The sequence below is a fragment of the Xyrauchen texanus genome, chromosome 23 (assembly GCF_025860055.1).
Source record: "Xyrauchen texanus isolate HMW12.3.18 chromosome 23, RBS_HiC_50CHRs, whole genome shotgun sequence".
Lineage (NCBI taxonomy): Eukaryota > Metazoa > Chordata > Actinopteri > Cypriniformes > Catostomidae > Xyrauchen > Xyrauchen texanus.
In genome coordinates, this window is record NC_068298.1 from 41106791 (window position 1) to 41130263 (window position 23473).

The following is a 23473-nucleotide window of genomic DNA, read 5'->3' on the forward strand; positions in this document are numbered from 1 at the left end:
ACCCGGGGGTCCCTGCTCCACCACGTTTCCCAGGAAATTTCCCAGGAAACGTGGTACATTTATTCCCAGACTGTCACCCCAGTCACAGGGATTTGTTCAGCTGGCGGTTCCCCATCTCTCTTCTCGCTCTTCCCCCTAGGTTGGTGAATCCGCTGCTGAGGGAATGGGAAAAACGTCTGGGCCGGCTTGCTAGAGTTGTGGGGAATCGGGGCACTTCCAGGATCAATGCCCAGCGATGGAGCTGAGAGTATTAGTCTGGGTCCCCGACACCACAATGGGAAGTACATATCAAGCCATGGGTGATGTCAAGCAGAAGGTGAAGGTGAGGTGTGTGCACGGAGATATTCAAAGTTACCTTGTAGTGACATTCACTAATAATTTTCAGGGACAGAAACATGGTATCGAGGCTGCGGTTAATTCCAGACTCACCCAGTCTCCAGCCAGACGTTGCACTGACTTATCCGTACTTTAGTGGAACGATTTAATAAAACCCTGAAAAATGTGATCAGTAAGTTCATCCACAAGGATACCATGAATTGGGATACGTGGCTTGAACCCCTATTATTTGCAGTTCGAGAGGTTCCGCAAGCCTCCATGCGGTTTTCCCCACTCAAGCTACTGTATGGGTGATGACCGCGTGGCATGCTCGATGTCATGCGGGAAGCTTGGGAGGAGTGACCTTCAAATATTAAAAACTAAATTAAGTATGTTATTGATCCAGTTAACACTGGAGAGTTTGCTCCAAGCACAAGAATGCCAAAGCCAGCTGTATGATAGGGAAGCTTGTCTACAGGTATTTGCACCGGGAGTCAAAGTGCAAGTGGCAAGGACTCTTTGAGGTCACACAACAAACAGATAGAGGGGATGCATGTCAAAAATACCATCTCAACCTCCTAAAATTAAAAACTGGCAAATCCCCTTAAACCCAATATCCAGTGAGAAAACTGAGTTCTCCATACATTCGGCTTCCACCAATTAATGACGCTTCAGTTTGATTTGTTTGGGGCACCGGTTACGTTCCAGCGGCTCATGGACTGAATCCTCAGACCACACTGTGCTTATGCTGCTGCCTATCTAGACGATATCATTATTTACAGTAATGATTGCCAGCGGCACCTTCAAAATCTGCGGACTGTCCTGAGATCATTGAGACGAGCTGGACTAATGGCAAACCAGAAGAAGTGCGCAATTGGACAGATGGAGGTATGGTATCTGGGCTTCAACTTGGGCCATGTGCAGGTGCAGCCACAAATTTATAAAACCGCAGCGATTGCAGCCTTCCCGAGACCTAAGACCAAAAAGGAAGTAATACAGTTCCTGGGGCTGGCTGGCTATTATCATGGGTTTGTACCTACCTATTCGGCTGTCACCAGTCCACTGACTGATCTTACTAAAGAGGCAGCACCAGATCCGGTCCAATGGACGGAACAGTATCAACAGGCGTTTATGCAGGTGAAAGCTATACTTTGTGGCAGGCCGCTTTTACATAAACCTGACTTCTCTCTCCCTTTCGGTTTACAGACAGACGCTTCAAACAGGGGGTTGGGGTGGTGCTCTTGCAGGTGGTGGAGGAGGAGGAACAGGTAGTGCTGTACATTAGTATGTAGCTCTCTTTGAGACAGACTAAGTACAGCACCGTAGAGAAGGAATGTTAGGCCATTAAGTGGGCAGTCCTCACTCTCTGCTACTACCTGTTGAGGTGGGCCTTCACCCTCTGTTCAGAACATGCCCCACTCCAGTGGCTCCACCACATGAAGGATCCTAATGCATGGATCACCCGTTGGTATCTGGTGTTACAGCCTGTTAAATCGAGGTGGTCTACAGACAAGGGGTGCAGATGGCTATCACGGATTTCCTCTCCAGACAGGGGAAGGGGAGTGGTGGGCAGGCCAGATGGCTTGGGGGCGTGGTTGAGCATCCGTTCAGGGAGAGGGGAAGCAGTAAGGATTCATCCCTGGGTGATAATTAAATCTAACAGCTGTTTCTTGTTGCAGTCATTCGGGACGAGCGATAAGAGGAGCCCATGCCAGAGCCCACACAGAGTGTTACACATGCTGAAGCTACACGAGTGTGCTTAAACTATACAGAGTGAACTATTGAGAGTGAATAAAGAAGTGTGACATTACCTGAATCCCGCTTCCTCATTTTTGCAATGTCCAGAAGTGTTACACTACTCTAGATATATTATTAATTATTGTCAATCTATAAAATTATCAATCTATAAAAGCCTAATATTTGATATTCCAGGAACAGGCTTTCCTATTCTAAAAGTGTCATTCATTTGTTTAGTTAAGTCATTAAAATTGAACAAGATCCTAAAAATTAATGATGGCTAAAAAGAAATGGATACAATGGTTATTGCTCACTTTATTACTTGCCACTTTATTGAGCTTCAGTTCATGCACACCCAGTTTTTCTTTGGCACACCCAGAGTCGTGTTTCTGACTACGTCACTGCTACAGATTACTTCTCTAAAATCATAATAAGTTTTCTGAATATCAGCACTCTTGGAAGAGCGCTTGACCTATCAGATTCGAGGACCAGAACAAACAAAATGTATAATATATATATATATAAATGAAATCACTAAAAAAGTAGACTATTTGTCTGATGGATCTAAACATACTGTTCTGTGAAAGTGTCAGAATAGCTGTGTCGGCAGCCTCTATTTGTCCTGCAGGTTCCCACACAAAAATAAAAATTAAAATGGGAAAAAAAGTGAAATGTTCATATTGATTGTTCATATGGGAGGTTAAAAATGGTCTTTTAGAAGCTAATCACTAAAATGAAAAACATGAATATTACAACAGCAAACAACAATAATTAAAATAATTACATTCCCACATTTGTTTCGATTTCTCCACATTGTCAATTTGCTGATCATTGCTAAACATGCAAATGAACCTGCTGAAACTAACTGGCTATTTGTGTAACTATATTATTACACATTGCTGGAGGAAAATTAATTATAAGTAATGTAGAACTTCAATAATATAAGTCATCCTAAATAATATGCACTTATAAGGGCCAAAAACTGTTAAGCACACCAAAAATATCTGCTGTGTTTTTTTGAATGCTGGGGCTAGTTGTCACATATATTTTTATACATGATATTTTTTTGTTGCGTTGTATGAATTATTGGTCATTTCATGTTAAACTCTTAAAATGCTGTAGAGGGACATGTTGTCACATAAGGTCAATGTGTGTTCAACAAGTGTTATATTTCTTCCTGGGTAAAAATATTGTGAAAGTCTTCCCTTGTGTATTTCTTTAGTGCTTTAATGTTAGCTAAAATTTTTTTTAAAGTAATTAGTTTACAGAGATTTTGCATGCCAAATGTCAGATTAGTTTCTGCATACAGCTTTTAACAGAGTCATTCTGTGGCGTAGATAAGCAGGTCCAGTTGATTTTGCTTCATAAACATTTGCTCAAATATGTTCGAAATTAAACAGACACATGAGCCTGATTTGTGTTTTGTCTGTTGGATTGCCCTCCATTTTGAACAACAATGAACTGTCCAATACAAGCAGGCCATCTAACACTCTAACACATGACTGTAGAGATTAAAGCACTTTTATAAAATAGAAAAAGGCACCTCTTTTATTTGCTTTGTCTAATGACACTTGACCTCTTTTGTTATTATTTAGTGTGGAGATGGAGTGGCATGTTTGTGTGATTGTGAAGAGAGACTCACCGAGCTGTACATCTATAACACTGGCCTGTCTGTCTGATGGTAACAAGACTTTTGGTGGTCTGGTCGTGAGAAGTGCTGTAAAAAATAAACACACATTAACAATGCAACATATAGTGGCTCCCAAACTTTTGAAAACTATGGCACCTCTTTAAAGGGCAAGTGGGTGTGGTGTGGGTGGAGTGTGTGTGTGTGTGTGTATGTTCTATCTGTGGGTGTATGCGTGAAACTCTGGGTGTACTGTATGTAAATGAAGTGGCACAATTTGCTATTTTCACAAGACATACAGTAGATCATTGCACTAAGACGTTTGAGAAGCATGTCTATTCTCTGCACAACATCTAAAATATATTTCAGCATTTGCCGTTTAGCATTTAAACCTTCAGATGTAATCAAAGAATTATCGGTCACTTTTAATACTAGCCATGATTAATGTGTCAGTAGATCACCATGATTAATAATAATAATACATTGAATTTTTATACTGCCTTTCCAAAGCTCAAGGATGCTGTACATAATTTAATCAAATAATTTAATCACAAAAATGTATCAGAGAAACATATGACAAATATACATTACAAAACAATGAACAATAAGAGAGCAGCAAAGCATGTTTCAGTGCATTTTCTTTGAACATTCATTTTTCAAAGTCAGTTGCTTTTGTTGCCTAATGTACAATATTTCTGTAACAACTGCAGTGATCACTTTCTAAATCTGTAGATTTGACCGCTGTGACGAATGGAGGCAGACGAGGAGAGCGGATCTAGATGCAAACTTACTTTATTGACTTAGACACTCAACAAACACAAAGGAAAACCCACAATGGGGAAATAAACACAAGACTGAGGAAAACGGGCAGGGAACACACACCAGCCTAACAACATTCAACGATAGACAGTGACTAAACAAACAGACAGGGTTAAATACGTGGACATGGGAAGACAGGAACCAATGAACAAACAGAACTCAAACAAGATAACTAGGTGATTAACAGAGGCAAAATGGCAAATAAACGAGGGCAGGTGCAAACAATGAACGGTGAACACGAAAGCTAACAAAGAGACTATGGAGTTATACAAGGGACAAAAGTGAAAACTAAGGAATGCAAAAGTGACAAAAATGGCAAACAAAAGGGCAACAGTGAAACAAGACAGGTAACCCTAACATAGCCCCCCCTCAAGGATCGGATTCCAGACGATCAAAAGTGACAAAACAAAAAACAGGAAGAACAAATGTCCATAGACTGGGGGGGAGCTTGTGGTGGGCAGACAGACCAAGGGGAGCAATGAAGGGCAGACAGGCAGTCCAGGGGGCAACGAGGGGCAGACAGACAGTCCAGGGGGAAACGAGGGGCAGACAGGCAGTCCAGGGTGCAACGAGGGGCAGACAGGCAGTCCAGGGGGCAACAAGGGGCAGACAAGAGGTCCAGGGGGGCACAAAGGGCAGGTAGGAAGTCCAGGGGGGCACAGAGGGCAGGCAGGAAGTCCAAGGGGGCACAGAGGGCAAGGACAGGTTCAGGTGGTCTGGGAGCTGGCCACAGGGCAAGAGTAGGTTCAGGAGGCCTGGGAGCTGGCCACAGGGCAGGGACCGGTTCAGGAGGCCTGGGAGCTGGCCACAGGGCAGGGACCGGTTCAGGCGGCCTGGGAGCTGGCCACAGGACAAGGACAGGTTCAGGTGGTCTGGGGGCTGGCCACAGGGCAAGGATAGGTTCAGGAGGTCTGGGAGCTGGCCACAGGGCAAGGATAGGTTCAGGAGGCCTGGGAGCTGGCCACAGAGCAAGGATAGGTTTGGTGAACCTGGGAGGAGGCCACTGGACAGGGACTGGGTCAGGGGGCCTGGGAAGAGGCCACAGGACTGGACAGGTCGAGGAGGCCTGGGAGACGGCCACAAGACGGGGACAGGTCGAGGAGGCCTGGGAGGCGGCCTTTGGACAGGGACAGGTCGAGGAGGTGGAGCCGTAGGAGGCTCGGGAGGCAGAGCCGTAGGAGGCTCAGGAGGTGGAGACATGGGAGGCTCGGGAGGCGGAGCCGTAGGAGGCTCAGGAGGCGGAGCTGTAGGAGTATCAGGAGGCGGAGCTGTAGGAGGCTCAGGAGGCGGAGCAGCAGGAGGCGGAGCCGTAGGAGGCTCGGGAGGCGGAGCCGCAGGAGGCGGAGCCGTAGGAGGCTCGGGAGGCAGAGCCGTGGGAGGCTCGGGAGGCAGAGCCGTAGGAGGCTCGAGAGGTGGAGCCGTAGGATGCTCGAGAGGCGGAGCCCTAGAAAGCTCTGGAGTCTCTGGGGGCAGAGCCGTAGGAGGCTCGGGAGGCGGAGCCATAGGAGGCTCGAGAGGTGGAGCCGTAGGATGCTCGAGAGGCGGAGCCCTAGAAAGCTCTGGAGTCTCTGGGGGCAGAGCCGTAGGAGGCTCGGGAGGCGGAGCCGTAGGAGGCTCGAGAGGCGGAGCCCTAGAAAGCTCTGGAGTCTCTGGGAGAAGAGCCGTAGGAGGCTCGGGAGGCGGAGCCGTAGGAGGCTCTGGAGGTGGAGCCATAGGAGGCTCGAGGAGAAGTGCCGTGGAAGACACGAGAGGCTCTGGAGGTGGAGCCCCGGAAGGCTCGAGAGGCTTGAGAGGCGGAGCCCTGGAAGGCCCGAGAGGCTTGAGAGGCGGAGCCCTGGGAGGCTCGAGAGGCTTGAGTGGCAGAGTCCTGGGAGGCTCGAGAGGAGGAGCCCTGGAAGGCTCAAGAGGCTTGAGAGGCGGAGCCCTGGGAGGCTTGAGAGGAGGAGCCCTGGAAGGCTCGAGAGGCTTGAGAGGCGGAGCCCTGGAAGGCCCGAGAGGCTTGAGATCCGGGGCCCTGGAAGGCCCGAGAGGCTTGAGAGGCGGAGCCCTGGGAGGCTCGAGAGGCGGAGCCCTGGGAGACTAGAGAGGAGGAGCCCTGGAAGGTTCGAGAGGCTTGAGAGGCAGGGCCCTGGAAGGCCCGAGAGGAGCCCTGGGAGGCTCGAGAGACTTGAGAGACTTGAGAGGCGGAGCCGTGGAAGACTCGGGAGGCGGAGCTCTGGGAAGCTCGAGAGGAGCCCTGGAAGACTCGGTAGGCGGAGCTCTGGAAAGCTCGGAAGGCGGAGCTCTGAAAAGCTTGGGAGACTCGGAAGGCGGAGCTCTGGACAGTTCGGGAGGCAGAGCTCTGGAAAGCTCGGGAGGCGGAGCTCTGGAAAGCTCGGGAGGCTCGGAAGGCGGAGCTCTGGAAAGCTCGGAAGGCGGAGCTCTGGAAAGCTCGGAAGGCGGAGCTCTAGAAAGCTCGGAAGGCAGAGCTCTGGAAAGCTCGGGAGGCAGAGCTCTAGAAAGCTCGGAAGGCGGAGCTCTGGAAAGCTCGGGAGGCGTTGACGCTTGGATGGTCATGCTACAGACGCTGGCTCTGGGACGGTCGAGGCTACAGGCGCTGGCTCAGGGACGGTCGAGGCTACAGGCGCTGGCTCTTGGACGGTCGAGGCTACAGGCGCTGGCTCGGGGACGGTCGAGGCTACAGGCGCTGGCTCGGGAACGGTCGAGGCTACTGGCGCTGGCTCTTGGACGGTCCTGGCTACTGGCGCTGGCTCTTGGACGGTCCCGGCTACAGGCACTGGCTCGGGGACGGTCGAGGCTACAGGCACTGGCTCGGGGACGGTCGAGGCGACAGGCACTGGCTCACTGACTTCTGAGGCGACAGGCTCGCTCACAGTGACATGCATTGGCGCAGGCTCGCTCACAGTGACATGCGTAGGCGCAGGCTCGCTCACAGTGACATGCGTAGGCGCTGGCTCGCTCACAGTGACATGCGTAGGCGCTGGCTTGCTCACCGTGGAAGGCGTGGGCTCTGGCTCGCTGGCCGTGGAAGGCGTGGGCTCTGGCTTGCTGGCCGTGGCAGGCGTGGGCTCTGGCTCGCTGGCCGTGGCAGGCGGAGACTGGGGAGCAGAAGCCTTTCCTCTTCTCCTCCTCCGCCGGGCAGACGAAGCTGGCAACGCTGGCTCGTTGGCCGTGGCAGGCACGGAAAACCCAGAGGCGGAAACCGGGATCGAGAGAGGTGGTTCCCCGGCAGCGAGTTCTCCCAAGACTAGACTCACGTATTCCCTCCACGTTAGGTCTCCGGAGTTCGGCAATTCCCTCAGCTGGTACGTTGGTAGCCCGAGCTGGTAGATGGTCTTCAAGGATGTGTCGTCGAAGCCGGTGTGGATGGCAACAGCGGAAAAGAAGTGGGAGTACTCGCGGATGGTCAGATCCGCCTGGGCCAGTTCCATAAAGAAAGCTGCTAGATCCATATTTGGTGGTCTATCGTTCTGTGACGAATGGAGGCAGACGAGGAGAGCGGATCTAGATGCAAACTTACTTTATTGACTAAGACACTCAACAAACACAAAGGAAAACCCACAATGGGGAAATAAACACAAGACTGAGGAAAACGGGCAGGGAACACACACCAGGCTAACAACATTCAACGATAGACAGTGACTAAACAAACAGACAGGGTTAAATACGTGGACATGGGAAGACAGGAACCAATGAACAAACAGAACTCAAACAAGATAACTAGGTGATTAGATTAGGACAAATGGCCTAGGAGGACTTTATTTTTTACTGGCGGAGATTTTTTTATACAGCATCATATATAAAAATGTAATTTGGCTTGACTTAAGGAATCAGAATTTAAATTTTTTATTTAATCTATTACAGTTATAGAGTTGGCCAACAGCAACACACAATCAACATGTAAAGACATTTCAGAATTAAATGATCAATAAATCAGTTCATGGTAATATTAATACATTTTAATGTTCGATTATGACATCCTTTTTGTTTACTTTTGTACGATGGGTCACCACTTGATCCAAATCCTGAAGCAAAACCAGTTGAGACCTACTGCTATACGTTGTTGTCTATTGACTATATTAGCAGGACAAACAGACTCAGTCTCTTGTGGTAACCCCTCAAACAGTATAAGAAGTCAAGGAGATTTTGGTTCCCGATGCGCTGTATAAACGCTTGTCCATTTGGCCCTGTTTAATAGTGTGTCTCTATTGTGTAGGATTACGGTGAGGGGTGAAGCCGGGACCCTCATCCATCTTGAGAGGGCAGCTGCAGCTTTAGCATGCAAATGAAAGCTATCATTCTTGTCAACAAAAGACTGGAACATTCACCCGACAACCCTCACTGAATCGACAGTCTTTATCAGATCACAAACTCTACACCTCTTCTACTGCCACTAGATTTTGGAATACCTAAGGGATAATAAACTGTAAATAGGACATCATCGCAAAATAAACCCTGACAAGTTTATTAGGGTCTTGCATAAGGAGTTGCTTTATTGCTTTAATCATGAATTGCTTTACTAATAATGTTCCTAAAACAGTTATGAACACATTAATTGAACATAAATGCACGTCAAATTAATTTCATACATAAATGTTTATATAATTTCTTTATTAATTATAAAATTTTCAATGTTCTCATAAAATAATTATTTACCAATGGTTTGCATCAACTGAAATACACTCGTTATGTATGATTAACAAGATGAAAAACCATGATCAAACTGCTTATATAAAGTATGAATTATTAATCAATAATAAATCATCTGCTACAGAAAATATACATTAATTACATACTATTTGTGTTTACTCTATTAATGTATTAACAATGTAGGAACAATGGTTTATAAATCATGAATTAACTGTTAACTAATGTTTTACAAATACTGTACACCGTGTAGTTATTGCATAATATTCAAACTCAGAATGATGCGACTGACCAAACACAAGAATTACAAAGTATCTAATGATATTGTGTGTAACTGTCAAAAACATTTAGAGATAGCATGAAACTCAGTGATTTCATTTTCATTTTAATATCTACACATAAACTCATTCACTTAATATTGTTTTGTGATTAGCTTTCTCTTTAAATTTCAAAAATATCTTTACATTTGTAAAATGATGATGCAAAAGCCATTCCTACTATTTCCATTTGGGAAAGATATCACATTGTAACAATGTGTTTAAAGTTTTTATCATCAAAACTGTGCAGCACGCTCCTATTGGCCTAAGGCAACATTAGGTTAGTGTACTTGCTTCCAGCTGTACAGAAGCAAACCACAGACCAACAGAACAGAACAGACATACATCATACACACATACTGTACATTCATTTTACTTGTGCACAGATTCAATCTTGTGTCATTCCATTAACACTTAAAACTTCATAAATACTAAACAGCCAGTATAAAGCATAATTAATAAAGATCAACACCATGAATTACATTTAAAGCACATTAAATCAAGCATGTCTACTGATCTCAAGTATCACAAGGCAATCGCCGCAATACTCATGAATTGTGTTGGTGTTTATTATTGCTAAAGCATATGGGCTAAACTTGAAAACAATCTGTGGGTCTTTTCCCCATGCGTAGTTTGGAAATATTTACCGATATTAAAGTTTAAAATCAGTGGCAGCTAAAAATGGCGGGGTTAATATTCAGTTAGCCCATGAATGATGATGCTGTAACTACACCAATATGCAGACAAAAATATTTTTCCATTGACAGCCATTCAAATGTAGCAGTGTATTTGAAAGATATATATATATATATATATATATATATATATATATATATATATATATATTATTTATTTATTTTTGCATGCAACATATCACCCATTAATATTTCATAATATTATAGTAGCTAGACGTTTGGCCAGTGATTGATTATTCTGGAAAGCTCTTAACAGCTCAAAATAGACTTGGGTTTTGCTCTGTCTGCTGCAAGGAGTTCAAATATAGATTGATGCCATAAATTCAGCATTGCATCTTTACGTCTCTGACACTGGCCTTCCACAAGCATACAGCAGCTGTCTGTGAGATTCAGGTATACGTCACAATAGATGATGACCTTTAGACTCCGAGCATCTGGACCTACGACAGCCTGACCTCTGTCAGCACACACACGCTCATTCCTATTCTATAGACACGTGTATCCCTTTTTATTTATATATTTATTTAAATATAAAACACTCATGCCATCTTCATTAAACTTGTAATACTAAAACATCAATCATTTTATAACAATCTCCCATGAATCTAAAGGGGGCTACAGTACTTTTCTTAATTCAGACTGAATGATTAAGCATGCATCCTTCATTCTAGCCCTTCTCTTGAGTCACTTGTTTCCCAGCAAGACACACATTCACGTGTTGACTTACATTTACATTGTTGCTCTTGGAAAATACCTTTAACAAATACTTAAACATGTATTTACAAAGACAATTCACCCCAAAATGAAAATGCTATCATGATTACTCCACGTCATGTTGTTCCAAGCTCATATGAGTTTTTCTCTTCTGTGCAGAATCTCCCAGTCACCAATATACTTTCATTCATCTTTTTTTTTATAAAATGAAAGTGAATATTGACTGAGACATTCTGCCAACCAGCTCTTTTAGTGTCCTACAGATGAAAGAAATTCATATGAAACATGAAGGTGAGAGATGACAGAATTTACATTTTTCTGTTAAAAAATGAAACCTTTGGGAGTTCAAGTCAATTCTACCAGAATAAAGTTGACAAAATGTACATAAAATGAACAGATGAAATCCTGAAAGAGAGGACCTTGCTGCTAAATCAATAATCGGTAAGAATATGTATATTAAAGATTAATGGTAAGAGTATATTTGGAATTTTAGTCATGTATATTATTAATATTACCATATTTTTATGATTACTGTATGTATGTATATTACCAGTACATAAAGGGCTACTTATATGTTATTAAAATGGACTGATTTACAAGGCCTGTATACATCAGATAGATCTGATGGAGATGGACATGAGAGATTTGACATGTGTTTGTAAGGATGAAGTTGTGAGTTTTAATCGTTTCTCTCCATTCTGCAGCAGAGTAGTTCCAGTTGCATTTTACACAAATAATTTTTCTTGTCAAAGTTGTTGTATTAAGAGTGAGCAACACGTTGTGACGAGACAAGACTATTGCACCAATGTCGTGCACATGTAAATGGATTTGTTGGGCATAAACAGGAGTGATAGTTTTATGTTGCTCGCTTGCAGAACCGTTTGAATGTCAAATGAACAGGTTTAAACATCTATAAGTTCAGCAAATATGCTCACTGTCCGGTCTCTTCATTTAAAGCATTTGATTTAGATCATTCCACTAGTAAAACTCCAGAAATCCTGAGCCGAATTTCAGGCCGTGCAATTCAGAGCACATTTTAAGACATTGTTGAGATCTCTGCTGACTCTCAAGAGGATACGCGTAAGATCGTTGTGGTCTGTTTTTCTGGAGATCGAAGCATAAGTCTCCATTTGATCTCCATTTAATCTCGCTGCTGTCCAGCAGAAGCAACTGAGATAATGAAGAGATCTTATTTTTCAGTAACACAGTAAATGCATTAGGTATCATGAACTTACAATGAACAATATGTTTCGACAGCATTTATTAATCTTGGTTAATGGTAATTTATTAAAAATAAATGTTCACTAATGCATTAAGTACTGCTAGTTTATAACTCTTGTCATTTTAAAACTGTTTAATAAAAAGTATTGTTCATTGATAGTTCATGTTAACTAATGTAGTTAACTATGTTAACAATTACAATTTATTGTAAATTGTTACCGATTTGTCTTTAATGTGTGATCAAAATATCTTATTGTCTTTCATTTTAAACGTCATCAGAACATAATTGCAACACTGAAGCAGTTTGTAATGAATTATAGGTGGATGTTTTATGTACAAAACAGCAGTAAGAAAACATGTTGATATGGACCACTGAACTCTTGATTCATAATTAAGACATTTACATGCAATTCTGTCTTTATGAAAATGAGTCTTACCACACAGTGACCGAGTCACTGCTCCATATTAATCTCATTAATCTAATGTGGAGTTACTACTTCTGACACGAAAGCCACTGAAATTGAAACAAAACTTAATTTACATTATAACATGATGTGCTTGCTTTGCAATCCTTGAGCAACAGTAATGACGCTGAAATGTCCTTTATCAGAACAGGTTTTGTCAAGAAAGGTGCCCCGGCTTTGTGTCTGACAGGATGATTACTGGCTCAATATGGTCAGGGTTAGAGCTCTGTCACCCTGTCAGGAACAAATCGAGGCACCTTCCTGCAATGGGCCGCAGCAGTTTCTACGAATGATTGCACAGACCACAACAAAATGATCGCACAGACTTGCTAACTGCCTCCAACCAAACTCTTGAATATCTGTCAAAGATTAACCAAGAATATCACAGACTTCAAACTATCAAATCTACTGACAATCTCTCAAAACTAGAGTTCATTGCAGCGATCATCTCTTCTACACAGCAATTAGATTACAAGAAAAGCAAATGGATAATTTTCTTAACCATTTCAGACCTCAAACAAAGTTGATAAATCATAACCAAGAATTAAATAAGGTGTCCCAAGCTATGAAAAAGAATACATTCGTCCTCCAGGTCTCCCAGAAGTTGTAGCAGCCTGCTTATCAGATGTTGTTGGCTGCTTTAAAAACACAGAAAGATGACCTTCATGACTTGTATATTCCTTAGAAACATAATGGCCTTGGGAATACATTACCAGCTGATGGGAAGTAGGCAGGTACTTCATGCTACTTCTTTATAGCTCAGTTGGTATCAAAGGTGAACCACATTCTGGTATGCTATATACTTTCTTTCTGTTCTGTGACTTTTGAACCTATACCCAAGAAGAGAGAGGTTTAATTACATGACTGTGTGGTCTCCATTTAGGAACAATCATTATGAGCAGACTAAACTGAAACCCCATCCACAAAGCCCTGACACAGAGATGTACCGCTGCTTATGCAATAGTACATGTGTGGGGCCCTCGAGAGCATTCCCCTTATGCTTCCAAATACAGACCAGCCAGCTGAACTACTGTATGGGTGCTTAACATGAGTGGGAAGAACATAATGTAAATGGCAATATATCGACTAAATCAATATGAAAGGAATGAAAATAATAAAGTAAAAGTTAAATGCTTAAAGCCTGTTGTAGAAAATACCCGAAACAATGTGTCCTAGCCAGGCGTTACGTGATAATGCGACAAGCGATAGAAGCTCTTCCATTATTATTATAAAATAATAATAACATTATTGTTAATAACAACATTACCTTGGGACAGTTTTCTATCTTAAGCGCAGTGCTATTGGATATGTCCTACGTGCAAAGTCAGTTGGTATGCCCATGAAGTTTTGATACTTTCGTGCAAGAATGGGCTAAGTCTAGGCACAAGAGGGTTGGTGAAATAGCCCGCTCAAAGCATGAATGAGTTTTGTTAAGTGCAATTTATTTCTGTGGTTGTTCTCCAGTTATTGTGCAGTTTGCATCCTATTATATATTCCATTCCCCGTCAAGCAGAAATATGGAGTGTGGTAGTGTGAATGGGCTGTATGCTATGTGTTAGAATGTCAGATGTATAATATAATTTGATGCATTAAATTATAAAGAATAATGAATCATATTGATCTACTGACACACACATCATGGTTAGTAAAAAGTGATAAATTGCTCAGAGTTTAGACTTTGTGTTAAGAATAGACATGGTTCTCAGATGTCTAAAGTGCAATTACTTATTTACTACAGATATAGCAAATTAGATTTTGCTCGGCATCATTTACTAGACATCCCATGCATGGCCGTAGCCAGCTATGAGGTCACAGAGGTCTGGACCGCAGGTACGAGTAACCTGTGACCCATTTGCATTTGACACAGAATTCTCTGTTATAAACCCATCTGATCTGAGACACATAAAGAATCTGTGCTGAAGCTAAACAAGATTAAACAGCCCGTCATATTAAACTACAGAGACGAGATAAACAGGAAAACATTGTTCTATTCACAATGTTAATTACAGGCTTTTCATTCCACAAATCAGCACCCTAATAGAAATATACCTGACAGTTACTATAGTAACATTAACTGTAGTAGTAACTATGGTATTTTTCCAGAAATAGTGTATATATTTGTAATAAATTTTAATATTATTAGCCTACAAAAATATGAAATATTGTATATTAAGGCAATAAAAGTCACTTTCATGGAGGTTGTTTTTATTATTTCTACATGTGTTTAGGATATTGTTTTTATTACAAATTCCATAGATTATTATTATTATTTTATACAAATTAATTACATACAATATTAACATCGAACCATGGTGATCTTTTTTTACAGTGATTAACATGATCTTTCTATACCATAGTTGAACTCTGGATACTATGCACGAACAACGGTAAATTGTCATAAAGGCAAATACAAAACAGAATCGAACTAAATGGGGATTTAATTTATAACAGCCGACAGTTACGGGTTACAAGGTTTGAACATCAATAATAACATGATAAAACTGAAATGCATGTCTTTTTAATACTTCTGTGTCAAATTTGAAGGCTTCTTATTGGATCAGTACAGGTAAATGTCATATTTTGCGACTACACGTTACTTTATGGGGAGCTTACAACCTTAAGTCTTGCCTTAATAACAGGTGGTGCAACCAAATTAAGCACTGACTAAGTTCCAAACTAACTAGTAGTTACTAAGACCTTATTGTGAACTTTACATTCCAACAGAATGGCCTCACACACAGCTGGTGCAACCCTACCTAAAAAAAATTTTACATTCTGTAGAGACCCAAGAAATAACGTGATTGCACGCAAGGTGAATCGTTATAAGGAGCTCTTAAGTAGCTGAAAGTTTTGCTCCTTTGGCTGGAAACTGAAATGGCTTGCATCAGTATTGCACTACTCAAGCTCTCGATATAGAGAGACACTCTATTGGGTGCATTAGATCATCTGGTTAGAGGTCTACTGTGCACTTGCAGCCTTACTGCCATTATGCAACATACAATTTGTGACTGCCATGTAAACACACTATAGACTCCTGGAGCAGATTCTGGAGGAAGCGAGAGAATGAATCGCTCATTGCACACTCTCACTGTAATCTCCTTTGTCAACGATGATTTGTTTAATTATTTATTTAGGCAAATTGATTTAATATTATACTGCAGGGTCACCTATTGTACATATACTTGTGAAATCTATATAATAAATGAACACATATCATCTCTCTATTGCCAAAGTAGGCCAACATTGAGTTATTCTGTGTTATCTGTAATGTAAACTTCGGCTTATGACCTTGCATGCAACGACAGCGGAGACGGTAATATTGTTTTTTTTATGTGTTTTTTTTCAACACTTTTGTATCATCATAACTGTTTACAAGGGCTTTCCGATTATCCAAATACATGAATCCAATTTATTAAATGTCCATTTGTCTCTGATAAACAGAAACAAGAATGATATGTTTAAGATTTGTTTTCTCACATTTTCATGTACTACTTACACAATGATGCTTTTGGGAAATGTAGTTAAGTACTACTTACATGCAACTAACTTAGTGTTTTAGGAAACAGCCTTTATTTATATATATATATATATATACAGTATATATTTGAATATCATTCTGTACATATAAAGCTTGTATTATTTTTGTTCATTGTGTATGCCATCTGTGTTGTTTGGTGATTGATTGGTTAGTGTGTGTATGTGTGTGTGTGTGTGTGCATATTCAACTTCTTTAAATCTCTCTGGCAATGTTTGCCTTGTGACCCCATGCAGATCTTGCCAAAGTCATGTCAAGTCAAGTCAAGTCAAGTCAAGTTAAGTCCAGGTTAAAGTTTAGGTCCGGTCAGGTCAAAGTCAAGTCTTTGTTTTTTCTTTTGGAATACTTTTAAGTATTGTATTATTGCTTACACATTTGAGTTCTGTTTTATCTTGGTGTTCAGTGCCTGTTTGTAACAACCCTGAATCTTTTGTGTTTGTCATGTTATTCATAGACAATCAATAAAAACTGTTATCTGTTTCCCCAGATTTTTACAGCATTTATGGTAAATCTTTGTGAGGAGGAGGGCGTGGCCAGGCAGTGAGGACGCACACTCAGCGCTGAATTGTCCTAATCAGCCGGGAGGGGGATAAAGACCAGCCAGAGGCACCATTCCAAGAGAGAGAGACACACACACACACACACACACACACACACACAAATTTATGCACCTGTCTAATTTGGTTTTGATGCATATTGCACATTTTCTGTTCATCCAATGAACCTTATTTCACTACAGAAATATTACTGTGTCCTTCAGTTATTTGATAGATCAAAATGAAATTGCTGATCCAAACACCCAATTATTTATAAATGAAAATCATGGAAATTGTCAGGGGTGCCTAAACTTTTGCATACACCTGTATGTGTGTGTTTATGTTTGCTTTAGTTGATTTATGTCATTAAAGTTATTTTGAGTGCTCTGCCGGTTCCCACCACCTACTTGCACATTCCGAACCCCGTTACAATCTTATAAACATTTCTGGTCTACATAGTCTTTTAAAAGAGGTTTGTTTATCTGTGCCTTCTCAATAAATGTGGTGTCTTAGAGTTAGATTCGACCAGTACAGTTCTGAGTGTATGAGGATGTGACAGAAATAAATCTCCTGGTCAGCCTGTTATTAGTGCTATTTGTATTAATAAACAGCAATGCACGGTGTATAAACTCCTGCCAGAGCATTTCAATATATTGAGGCAATACTTCTTTTGTATTGCTTTTTCATCAAAAGCTAATCTGCTGTTTTTATTACACACATTCAGCATCTGATCTTTGTGGGAGCGTTTGTGCTGTATCATTTATTCTTCACCTCAGTGCTGTTGCATTGGGACTGTGTGTGAACGTGGTTAGTTATAGAGTGAACGACATCTCATTTTCTGTGGAGTGGAGCTAAACCATTTCATTTTCACTTATTGCACAGAGTACTGTGTGCTCTTCTTTAAAACGTTTTGAAAGCATAGGGGGTGATAACACTGCCTTGACAAAATCATTTTCTCGAGGGTGCAGCAGTATTTATATGATGGCAGTAGGTCAAAGATCACTCGATTTCAAATTACACTTTGAAAAAGCAGGATTAGTAAACCCCCTTAACCGTGGTAAAATCAAGGACAACATGACCTGACGAGTGTCTTTTATACAATGGCAACAATAAAAGACCCTAATGCTTAAATAATAATTACGTCTAATAATAATAATAATAATAATAATAATAATAATAATAATAATAATAATCAATCGTTACAACTATACTTTTGATATTAATTATTATTAAAATAATTAGTTAAGAGGAACTAATAATTATAATTATAATATACAATTAGTAATAATTGTAATATTATTAAGGTGCAGATGATTTTGAAGCAGTATTGACTATTACTATCTACTAAAATATCCCATTCAAATAAATAAATAGCTTAGTTTATTATAGTCAAAAAGATGTCAAAAAGTGTAGATGATATTCTAGATGTGTCGACTTAGCACATTAATATATACTACAAGTATATTTTTAAGCAGTACTGACCATCCAATAAAACCTATTCATAAATTAAATTACAAATGAAATAAATAAATACATATATTTCCTACCACTAGCTAACATCATTATCACTATTGTATTAACAACACTATCAGCCGGTTGAATTAATTAGACGAGCAGTCCAATATTGTTCTCATTAAAACCCAAATAAACAAAAATGCATGAAAACCATTAACAGTAATAATAGTATGTATTAGTAAACAAAGTATACACATTTAAACATATACAGATTAGGGTTACAGGCCACAAAAACTTTAAAAATATCTTAATTTTAAGCTAAAAATGTGTTCATAAAATATCATATTGTGAATATCATTGTGATTTATTTTTCATATTGATTCAAATAAAGCACTCAATAATGTATGCCGTTCCAACAAGTCCTAAAGTTTCAGAAATGGGTCTAAATATAAAGTGCATATGCAATACGATATGTCTTCTGAGCTGTTTTAATGAGCATGAACTGTGGCACTTTCATTTGCAAAAACACAAAATGCAGAATGTTTCTTTCTACGTGCCAATTCAATTCAGCTTGAGCCAGCACATACACCAATCAGCCAAAACATTAAAACCACATGCCTAATATCGTGTAGGTCCCCCTTGTGCCACCAAAACAGCTCTGACCTGTCAAGGAATGGACTCTACGAGACCTCTAAAGGTGGCCTGTGGTATCTGGCACCAACACGTTAGGAGCAGATCCTTTAAGTCCTGTAAAATGCGGGGTGGGGCATCCACGGATCAGACTTGTTGGTCCAGCACATCCCAAAGATGCTCAATGTGATTGAGATTGGGGAATTTGGAGGCCAAGTCAACACCTTGAACTCTTTATCATGTTCCTCAAACCATTTCTGAACTATTTTTGCAGTGCGACAGGGCGCATTATCCTGCTGAAAGAGGGCACTGGCATCAGGGAATACCACTGCCATGAAGGGGTGTACCTGGTCTGCAACAATCTTTAGGTAGGTGGTATATGTCAAAATAACATCCACATGAATGCCAGGACCCAAGGTTTCCCAGCAGAACATTGCCCAGAGCTTCACACTGCCTCTGCCGGCCTCCCTTCTTCCCATAGTACATCCTGATGCGGTCACTACCCCAGGTAAATGACGCACACGAGCCCATGCTGACAGGGGTCAGCATGGGCACTCTGACTGGTCTGTGGCTATGCAGCCCCATATGCAGCAAGCTGTGATGCACTGTGTGTTCTGACACCTTTCTATCATGGCCAGCATTAAGTTTTTCAGCTATTTGTGCTACAGTAGCTCTTCTTCCGACCACCCTGTCGCCGGTTGTCTTTCCTTGGGCCACTTTTGGAAGGTACTAACCACTGCATACCGGGAACACGCCACAAGACCTGCCATTTTGGAGATGCTCTGACACAGTCGTCTAGCCATCACAATATGGCCCTTTTCAAAGTCAATCAGATCTTTACGCTTGCCCATTTTTCCTGCTTCCAACACAAGAACTGATGGTTCACTTGCTGCCTAATATATCCACCCCTTGACAGGTGCCATTGTAATGAGATAATAAATGTTATTCACTTCACTTGTCAGTGGTTATAATGTTGAGGCTGATCGGTGTATATCTAATGCCTCTAAAACTACAACCGTCAAGAAACTCCTCACAGCATCAATAGAAAGGGTTTGCACATGATGTTTATTTCATTACCTTTTCATTTTACTTGAAGGATCTGTGAATGGAACAATTTTAAATAATTGAAAGATATTTCAATTACACATATTAAACGACCGCTGGCTGAGTTTTCTTTGGAACCGTGAAGCACAGTGTTTGATGAAATATTAAATGAATTCACTAATTTGCTGTTTGAGCAGTTTCCACATATTCACAACTACATGTGCATGATGAGATACACAAATAATGCAGCTGAATTCAGAAAGAGAGAGAGAGAGAGAGAGAGAGAGAGAGAGAGAGAGATCATCATATGCAGCCAATGCCTTGTTTATTCTTATCATTCATGCAGATTTTTTCATGCAGAACACTAACAGTAAACATGAAATAGCATTTGCAGCCTATTAACTTTCCTTATGTGACGTATAAACAGGATGCTTATGAGAATAACATTTATTTTATCCATCAGCAATATTATTTTTTTCATGTATTACTTTATTGTTGCATTAGAGCTTATAAATTATATTTATTATAATATAAATTTAATTCAATTCTTCTTTGTGTTCAGTTAGTGAAAAGCTGTGGAAAGCTCTGATTTAAAATACATTTGATGTAATTTCTGAGCAAATACACAATTATTGAGATCTGGAAGCCGAAATGATAGTTCTATCAGGAAGACTTGTTGTAAGCATCACATCATTCATTCAATTTAGGCATCTCATCCAGATTTAATGACTGGCAGTGACAGGGGAATGACCTTCGTGGCCGTGAGCACAGGCATTGATGGGAAAGGCCGTGGCAGTGAACACAAGCAGTGACGGGAATAACCTCCATGGTCATGAGCACTACTGTGCCTCCGTGGCCGAGGATGCTGGCTCTGAATTGGTCGAGGCTTCAGGAGCTTGCTCTGAGACGGTTGAGGCTTCAGGATCTGGCTCTGGGACGGTTGAGGCTTTAGACACTGGCTCTGGGACGGTTGAGGCTTCAGGATCTGGCTCTGGGACGGTTGAGGCTTCAGACGCTGGCTCTGGGACGGTTGAGGCTTCAGACGATGGCTCTGGGACGGTTGAGGCTTCAGGATCTGGCTCTGGGACGGTTGAGGCTTCAGACACTGGCTCTGGGATGGTCGAGGCTTCAGATGATGGCTCTGGGACGGTTGAGGCTTCAGGATCTGTCTCTGGGACGGTTGAGGCTTCAGACACTGGCTCTGGGATGGTCGAGGCTTCAGGAGCTGGCTCTGGGATGGTCGAGGCTTCAGGCGCTGGCTCTGGGATGGACGAGGCTTCAGGAACTGGCTCGGTCGCTGGCTCGTTGACCGTGGCTGGCATGGTCGCTGGCTCGTGGACCGTGGCAGGCGTGAGCACTGGCTTGTGAACTGGAATTGGCTTGGGTGCTGACAGCCGCAGAGGATCGACCTTCTTGGTCGATAATGCTGGCAGCAATTGAGAGGTGTGGTTGGTCACAGTGGAGATGCCGTCATAACCCGCTCTGAAGGAGGAGAGTGAGAGCCTCAGTGTGCAGTTGATAAACTCCACTAATGAGAGCTTGCACTGACCTCCTGGCAGAGAGGATTTTAATGGTTTGTTTAGCCAAAATGATGAAAGTCCTAGAACACCATTTCACCATAAGAAAAGCAATTCACCAGTTCACAAAAGGTAAGGGTGTACTCCTCGATCGAGTCAGTCCCTTGACGAAGACAAAATAAAGCCTCAGCCGCTAAATCCATATTGGGGTCAGTTGTTCTGTAATGATTGCTGGGAGTAATCACAGGAGGGATGGATCCAAGTGCAAGCTGAAGTTTATTGAAGTGCAGATGGGGGTAAACAAACGAAACAAAGCAAAACTCACATGTAATCCAGGTGTGAAATACAAAAGGTCAATCCAAATGGGTAAACCCAGGCAAAATCCAAACACGGACATAAAACAGTCCAAGTTTGATGACCTTCACCGGTCATCCGGAATATGGGACACTATGGAAGATGCTTTAGTTAAAAATGAACAAAAGTCTATTATAGAGTGACATCAAAAACATCAGTGAAAAAAATCAAGAAACCTGTCCTTGCCTCACCCTGATTCACTACAGTAAGCCAACAATAATTTGGTATAGCAGAGAAAGGACGACAGTCACTAGATGAATGTTGAACAGTTAACTGTTTGGCGAAGTTGTTCACTTGCTATAATGCTCGGAAATGATTTCTGGTATGGTTATTGGAGCTTATATGCTTGAGCTACACCTGCAAAGTGATTCATTATACCAGAAAGTCATTTCAGAAATGATACTTGTGAGAGCAGATTCATTGAAAGATTAACCTTCCAAATGTGAATTTTGAAGCCGCTATGTTTTCAAAAAAATTTATGTTGCTAATGAGTTGCTAGATAACAAATACTACAAGCATGTGAGTGAATAGGCCTGATCTCATGAAAATTAAGTGACTGTGGCAAATAAAATTCTGAATGAGAATCAGAATGAGCTTTATTGCCAAGTATGCTTACACACAAAAGGAATTTGTCATGGTGACAGAAGCTTCCAGTGCAAAGAGAATGCAACCATATAAATTAAAAATAAGATATAATAGATACATAATAAGAAAAATATACAATAGAGCAATAATGTTGTTCAAATATTTTATATACAGATATACAGTTATGTGCAGGTGATGTAATGTATTGAAGAAGAGGTAGGATATGTTAAAGAATATAAATGAAATATCAATATAAGCAGGAATGGATGGATTGAATATTGTACATGGTTGTGTTGACAAAAAGGAAAGTATGGCCTGAAGGAAAAGGCTGTTCTGGTGCTCAGTGTTCTGTAGTGCCGGCCAGAGCACATACGTTAGAAAAGGAAGTGTTCTGGGATAGTGGGGTCAAGAGCGCTTTTTGTTACTCTGTATGTGTACAGTTCTAGCAGGGTGGGTAGGGGAGTGCCAATAATCCTCTCAGCATTCTGAACAATCCTTTCAAGTATTTTTTTGTATGACTTAGTTGCTGAACCAAACACAGTTATAGATGTACACAGGACAGACTCAATGAACTGTATCAGCAGGTCCTGTGGCAGGTTGAACTTCTTCAGCTGGCAAAGGAAGTACAACATCTTCTGGGCCTTTTTCACAGTGGAGTCAATGTGGGTCTCCCACTTCAGGTCCTGTGAGATGGTAGTGCCCAGGAACCTGAATGATTCCACTGCTGCTACAGTGCTGTTTAGAATGGTGAGGGGGGTCAATGTTGGAGTGTTCCTACTGAAGTCCACAATCATCTCCACCGTTTTGAGTGTGTTCGGCTCCAGGTTGTTTTCAATGCATCAGACGGCCTGCTGTTCAACCTCGCTTCCATATGCTGACTTTTTCAAAATGAAATAATGTGGATCATTACATAGATTGCGGTAGTTGGGGGCGGCTGAGCTCAGGTGGTAGAGCGCGTCAGCCGCTAATCGCAGGGTTTGCGGTTCGACTACACGTGCCAAAATGTCCTTGGGGAAGACACTGAACCCCAAGTTGCTCCCAAAGGCAGGCTAGCGCCTTGCGTGGCATTTACATTTACATTTATGCATTTGGCAGAAGCTTTTATCCAGAGTGATTTACAGTGCACTTATTATAGGGACAATCCCCCCGGAGCAACCTGGAGTTAAGTGCCTTGCTCAAGTACACAATGGTGGTGGGTGTGGGGATCAAACCAGCAACCTTCTGATTAACAGTTATGTACTTTAGGCCACTCCGCCACCAC

At 41.7% G+C, this 23473-nt stretch overlaps 1 protein-coding gene across 1 annotated transcript in view; it reads right to left on the bottom strand.

Moving 5' to 3' along the window:
- The window catches only part of LOC127662987 (X-linked interleukin-1 receptor accessory protein-like 2), a 422943-nt gene that overhangs the window by 38465 nt on the left and 361005 nt on the right, over nucleotides 1-23473 (bottom strand). Inside the window, exon 6 of the mRNA XM_052154354.1 lies at nucleotides 3695-3769. Coding sequence (XP_052010314.1) covers nucleotides 3695-3769 — 75 coding nt within the window. The remainder of the gene's footprint in view (nucleotides 1-3694; nucleotides 3770-23473) is intronic.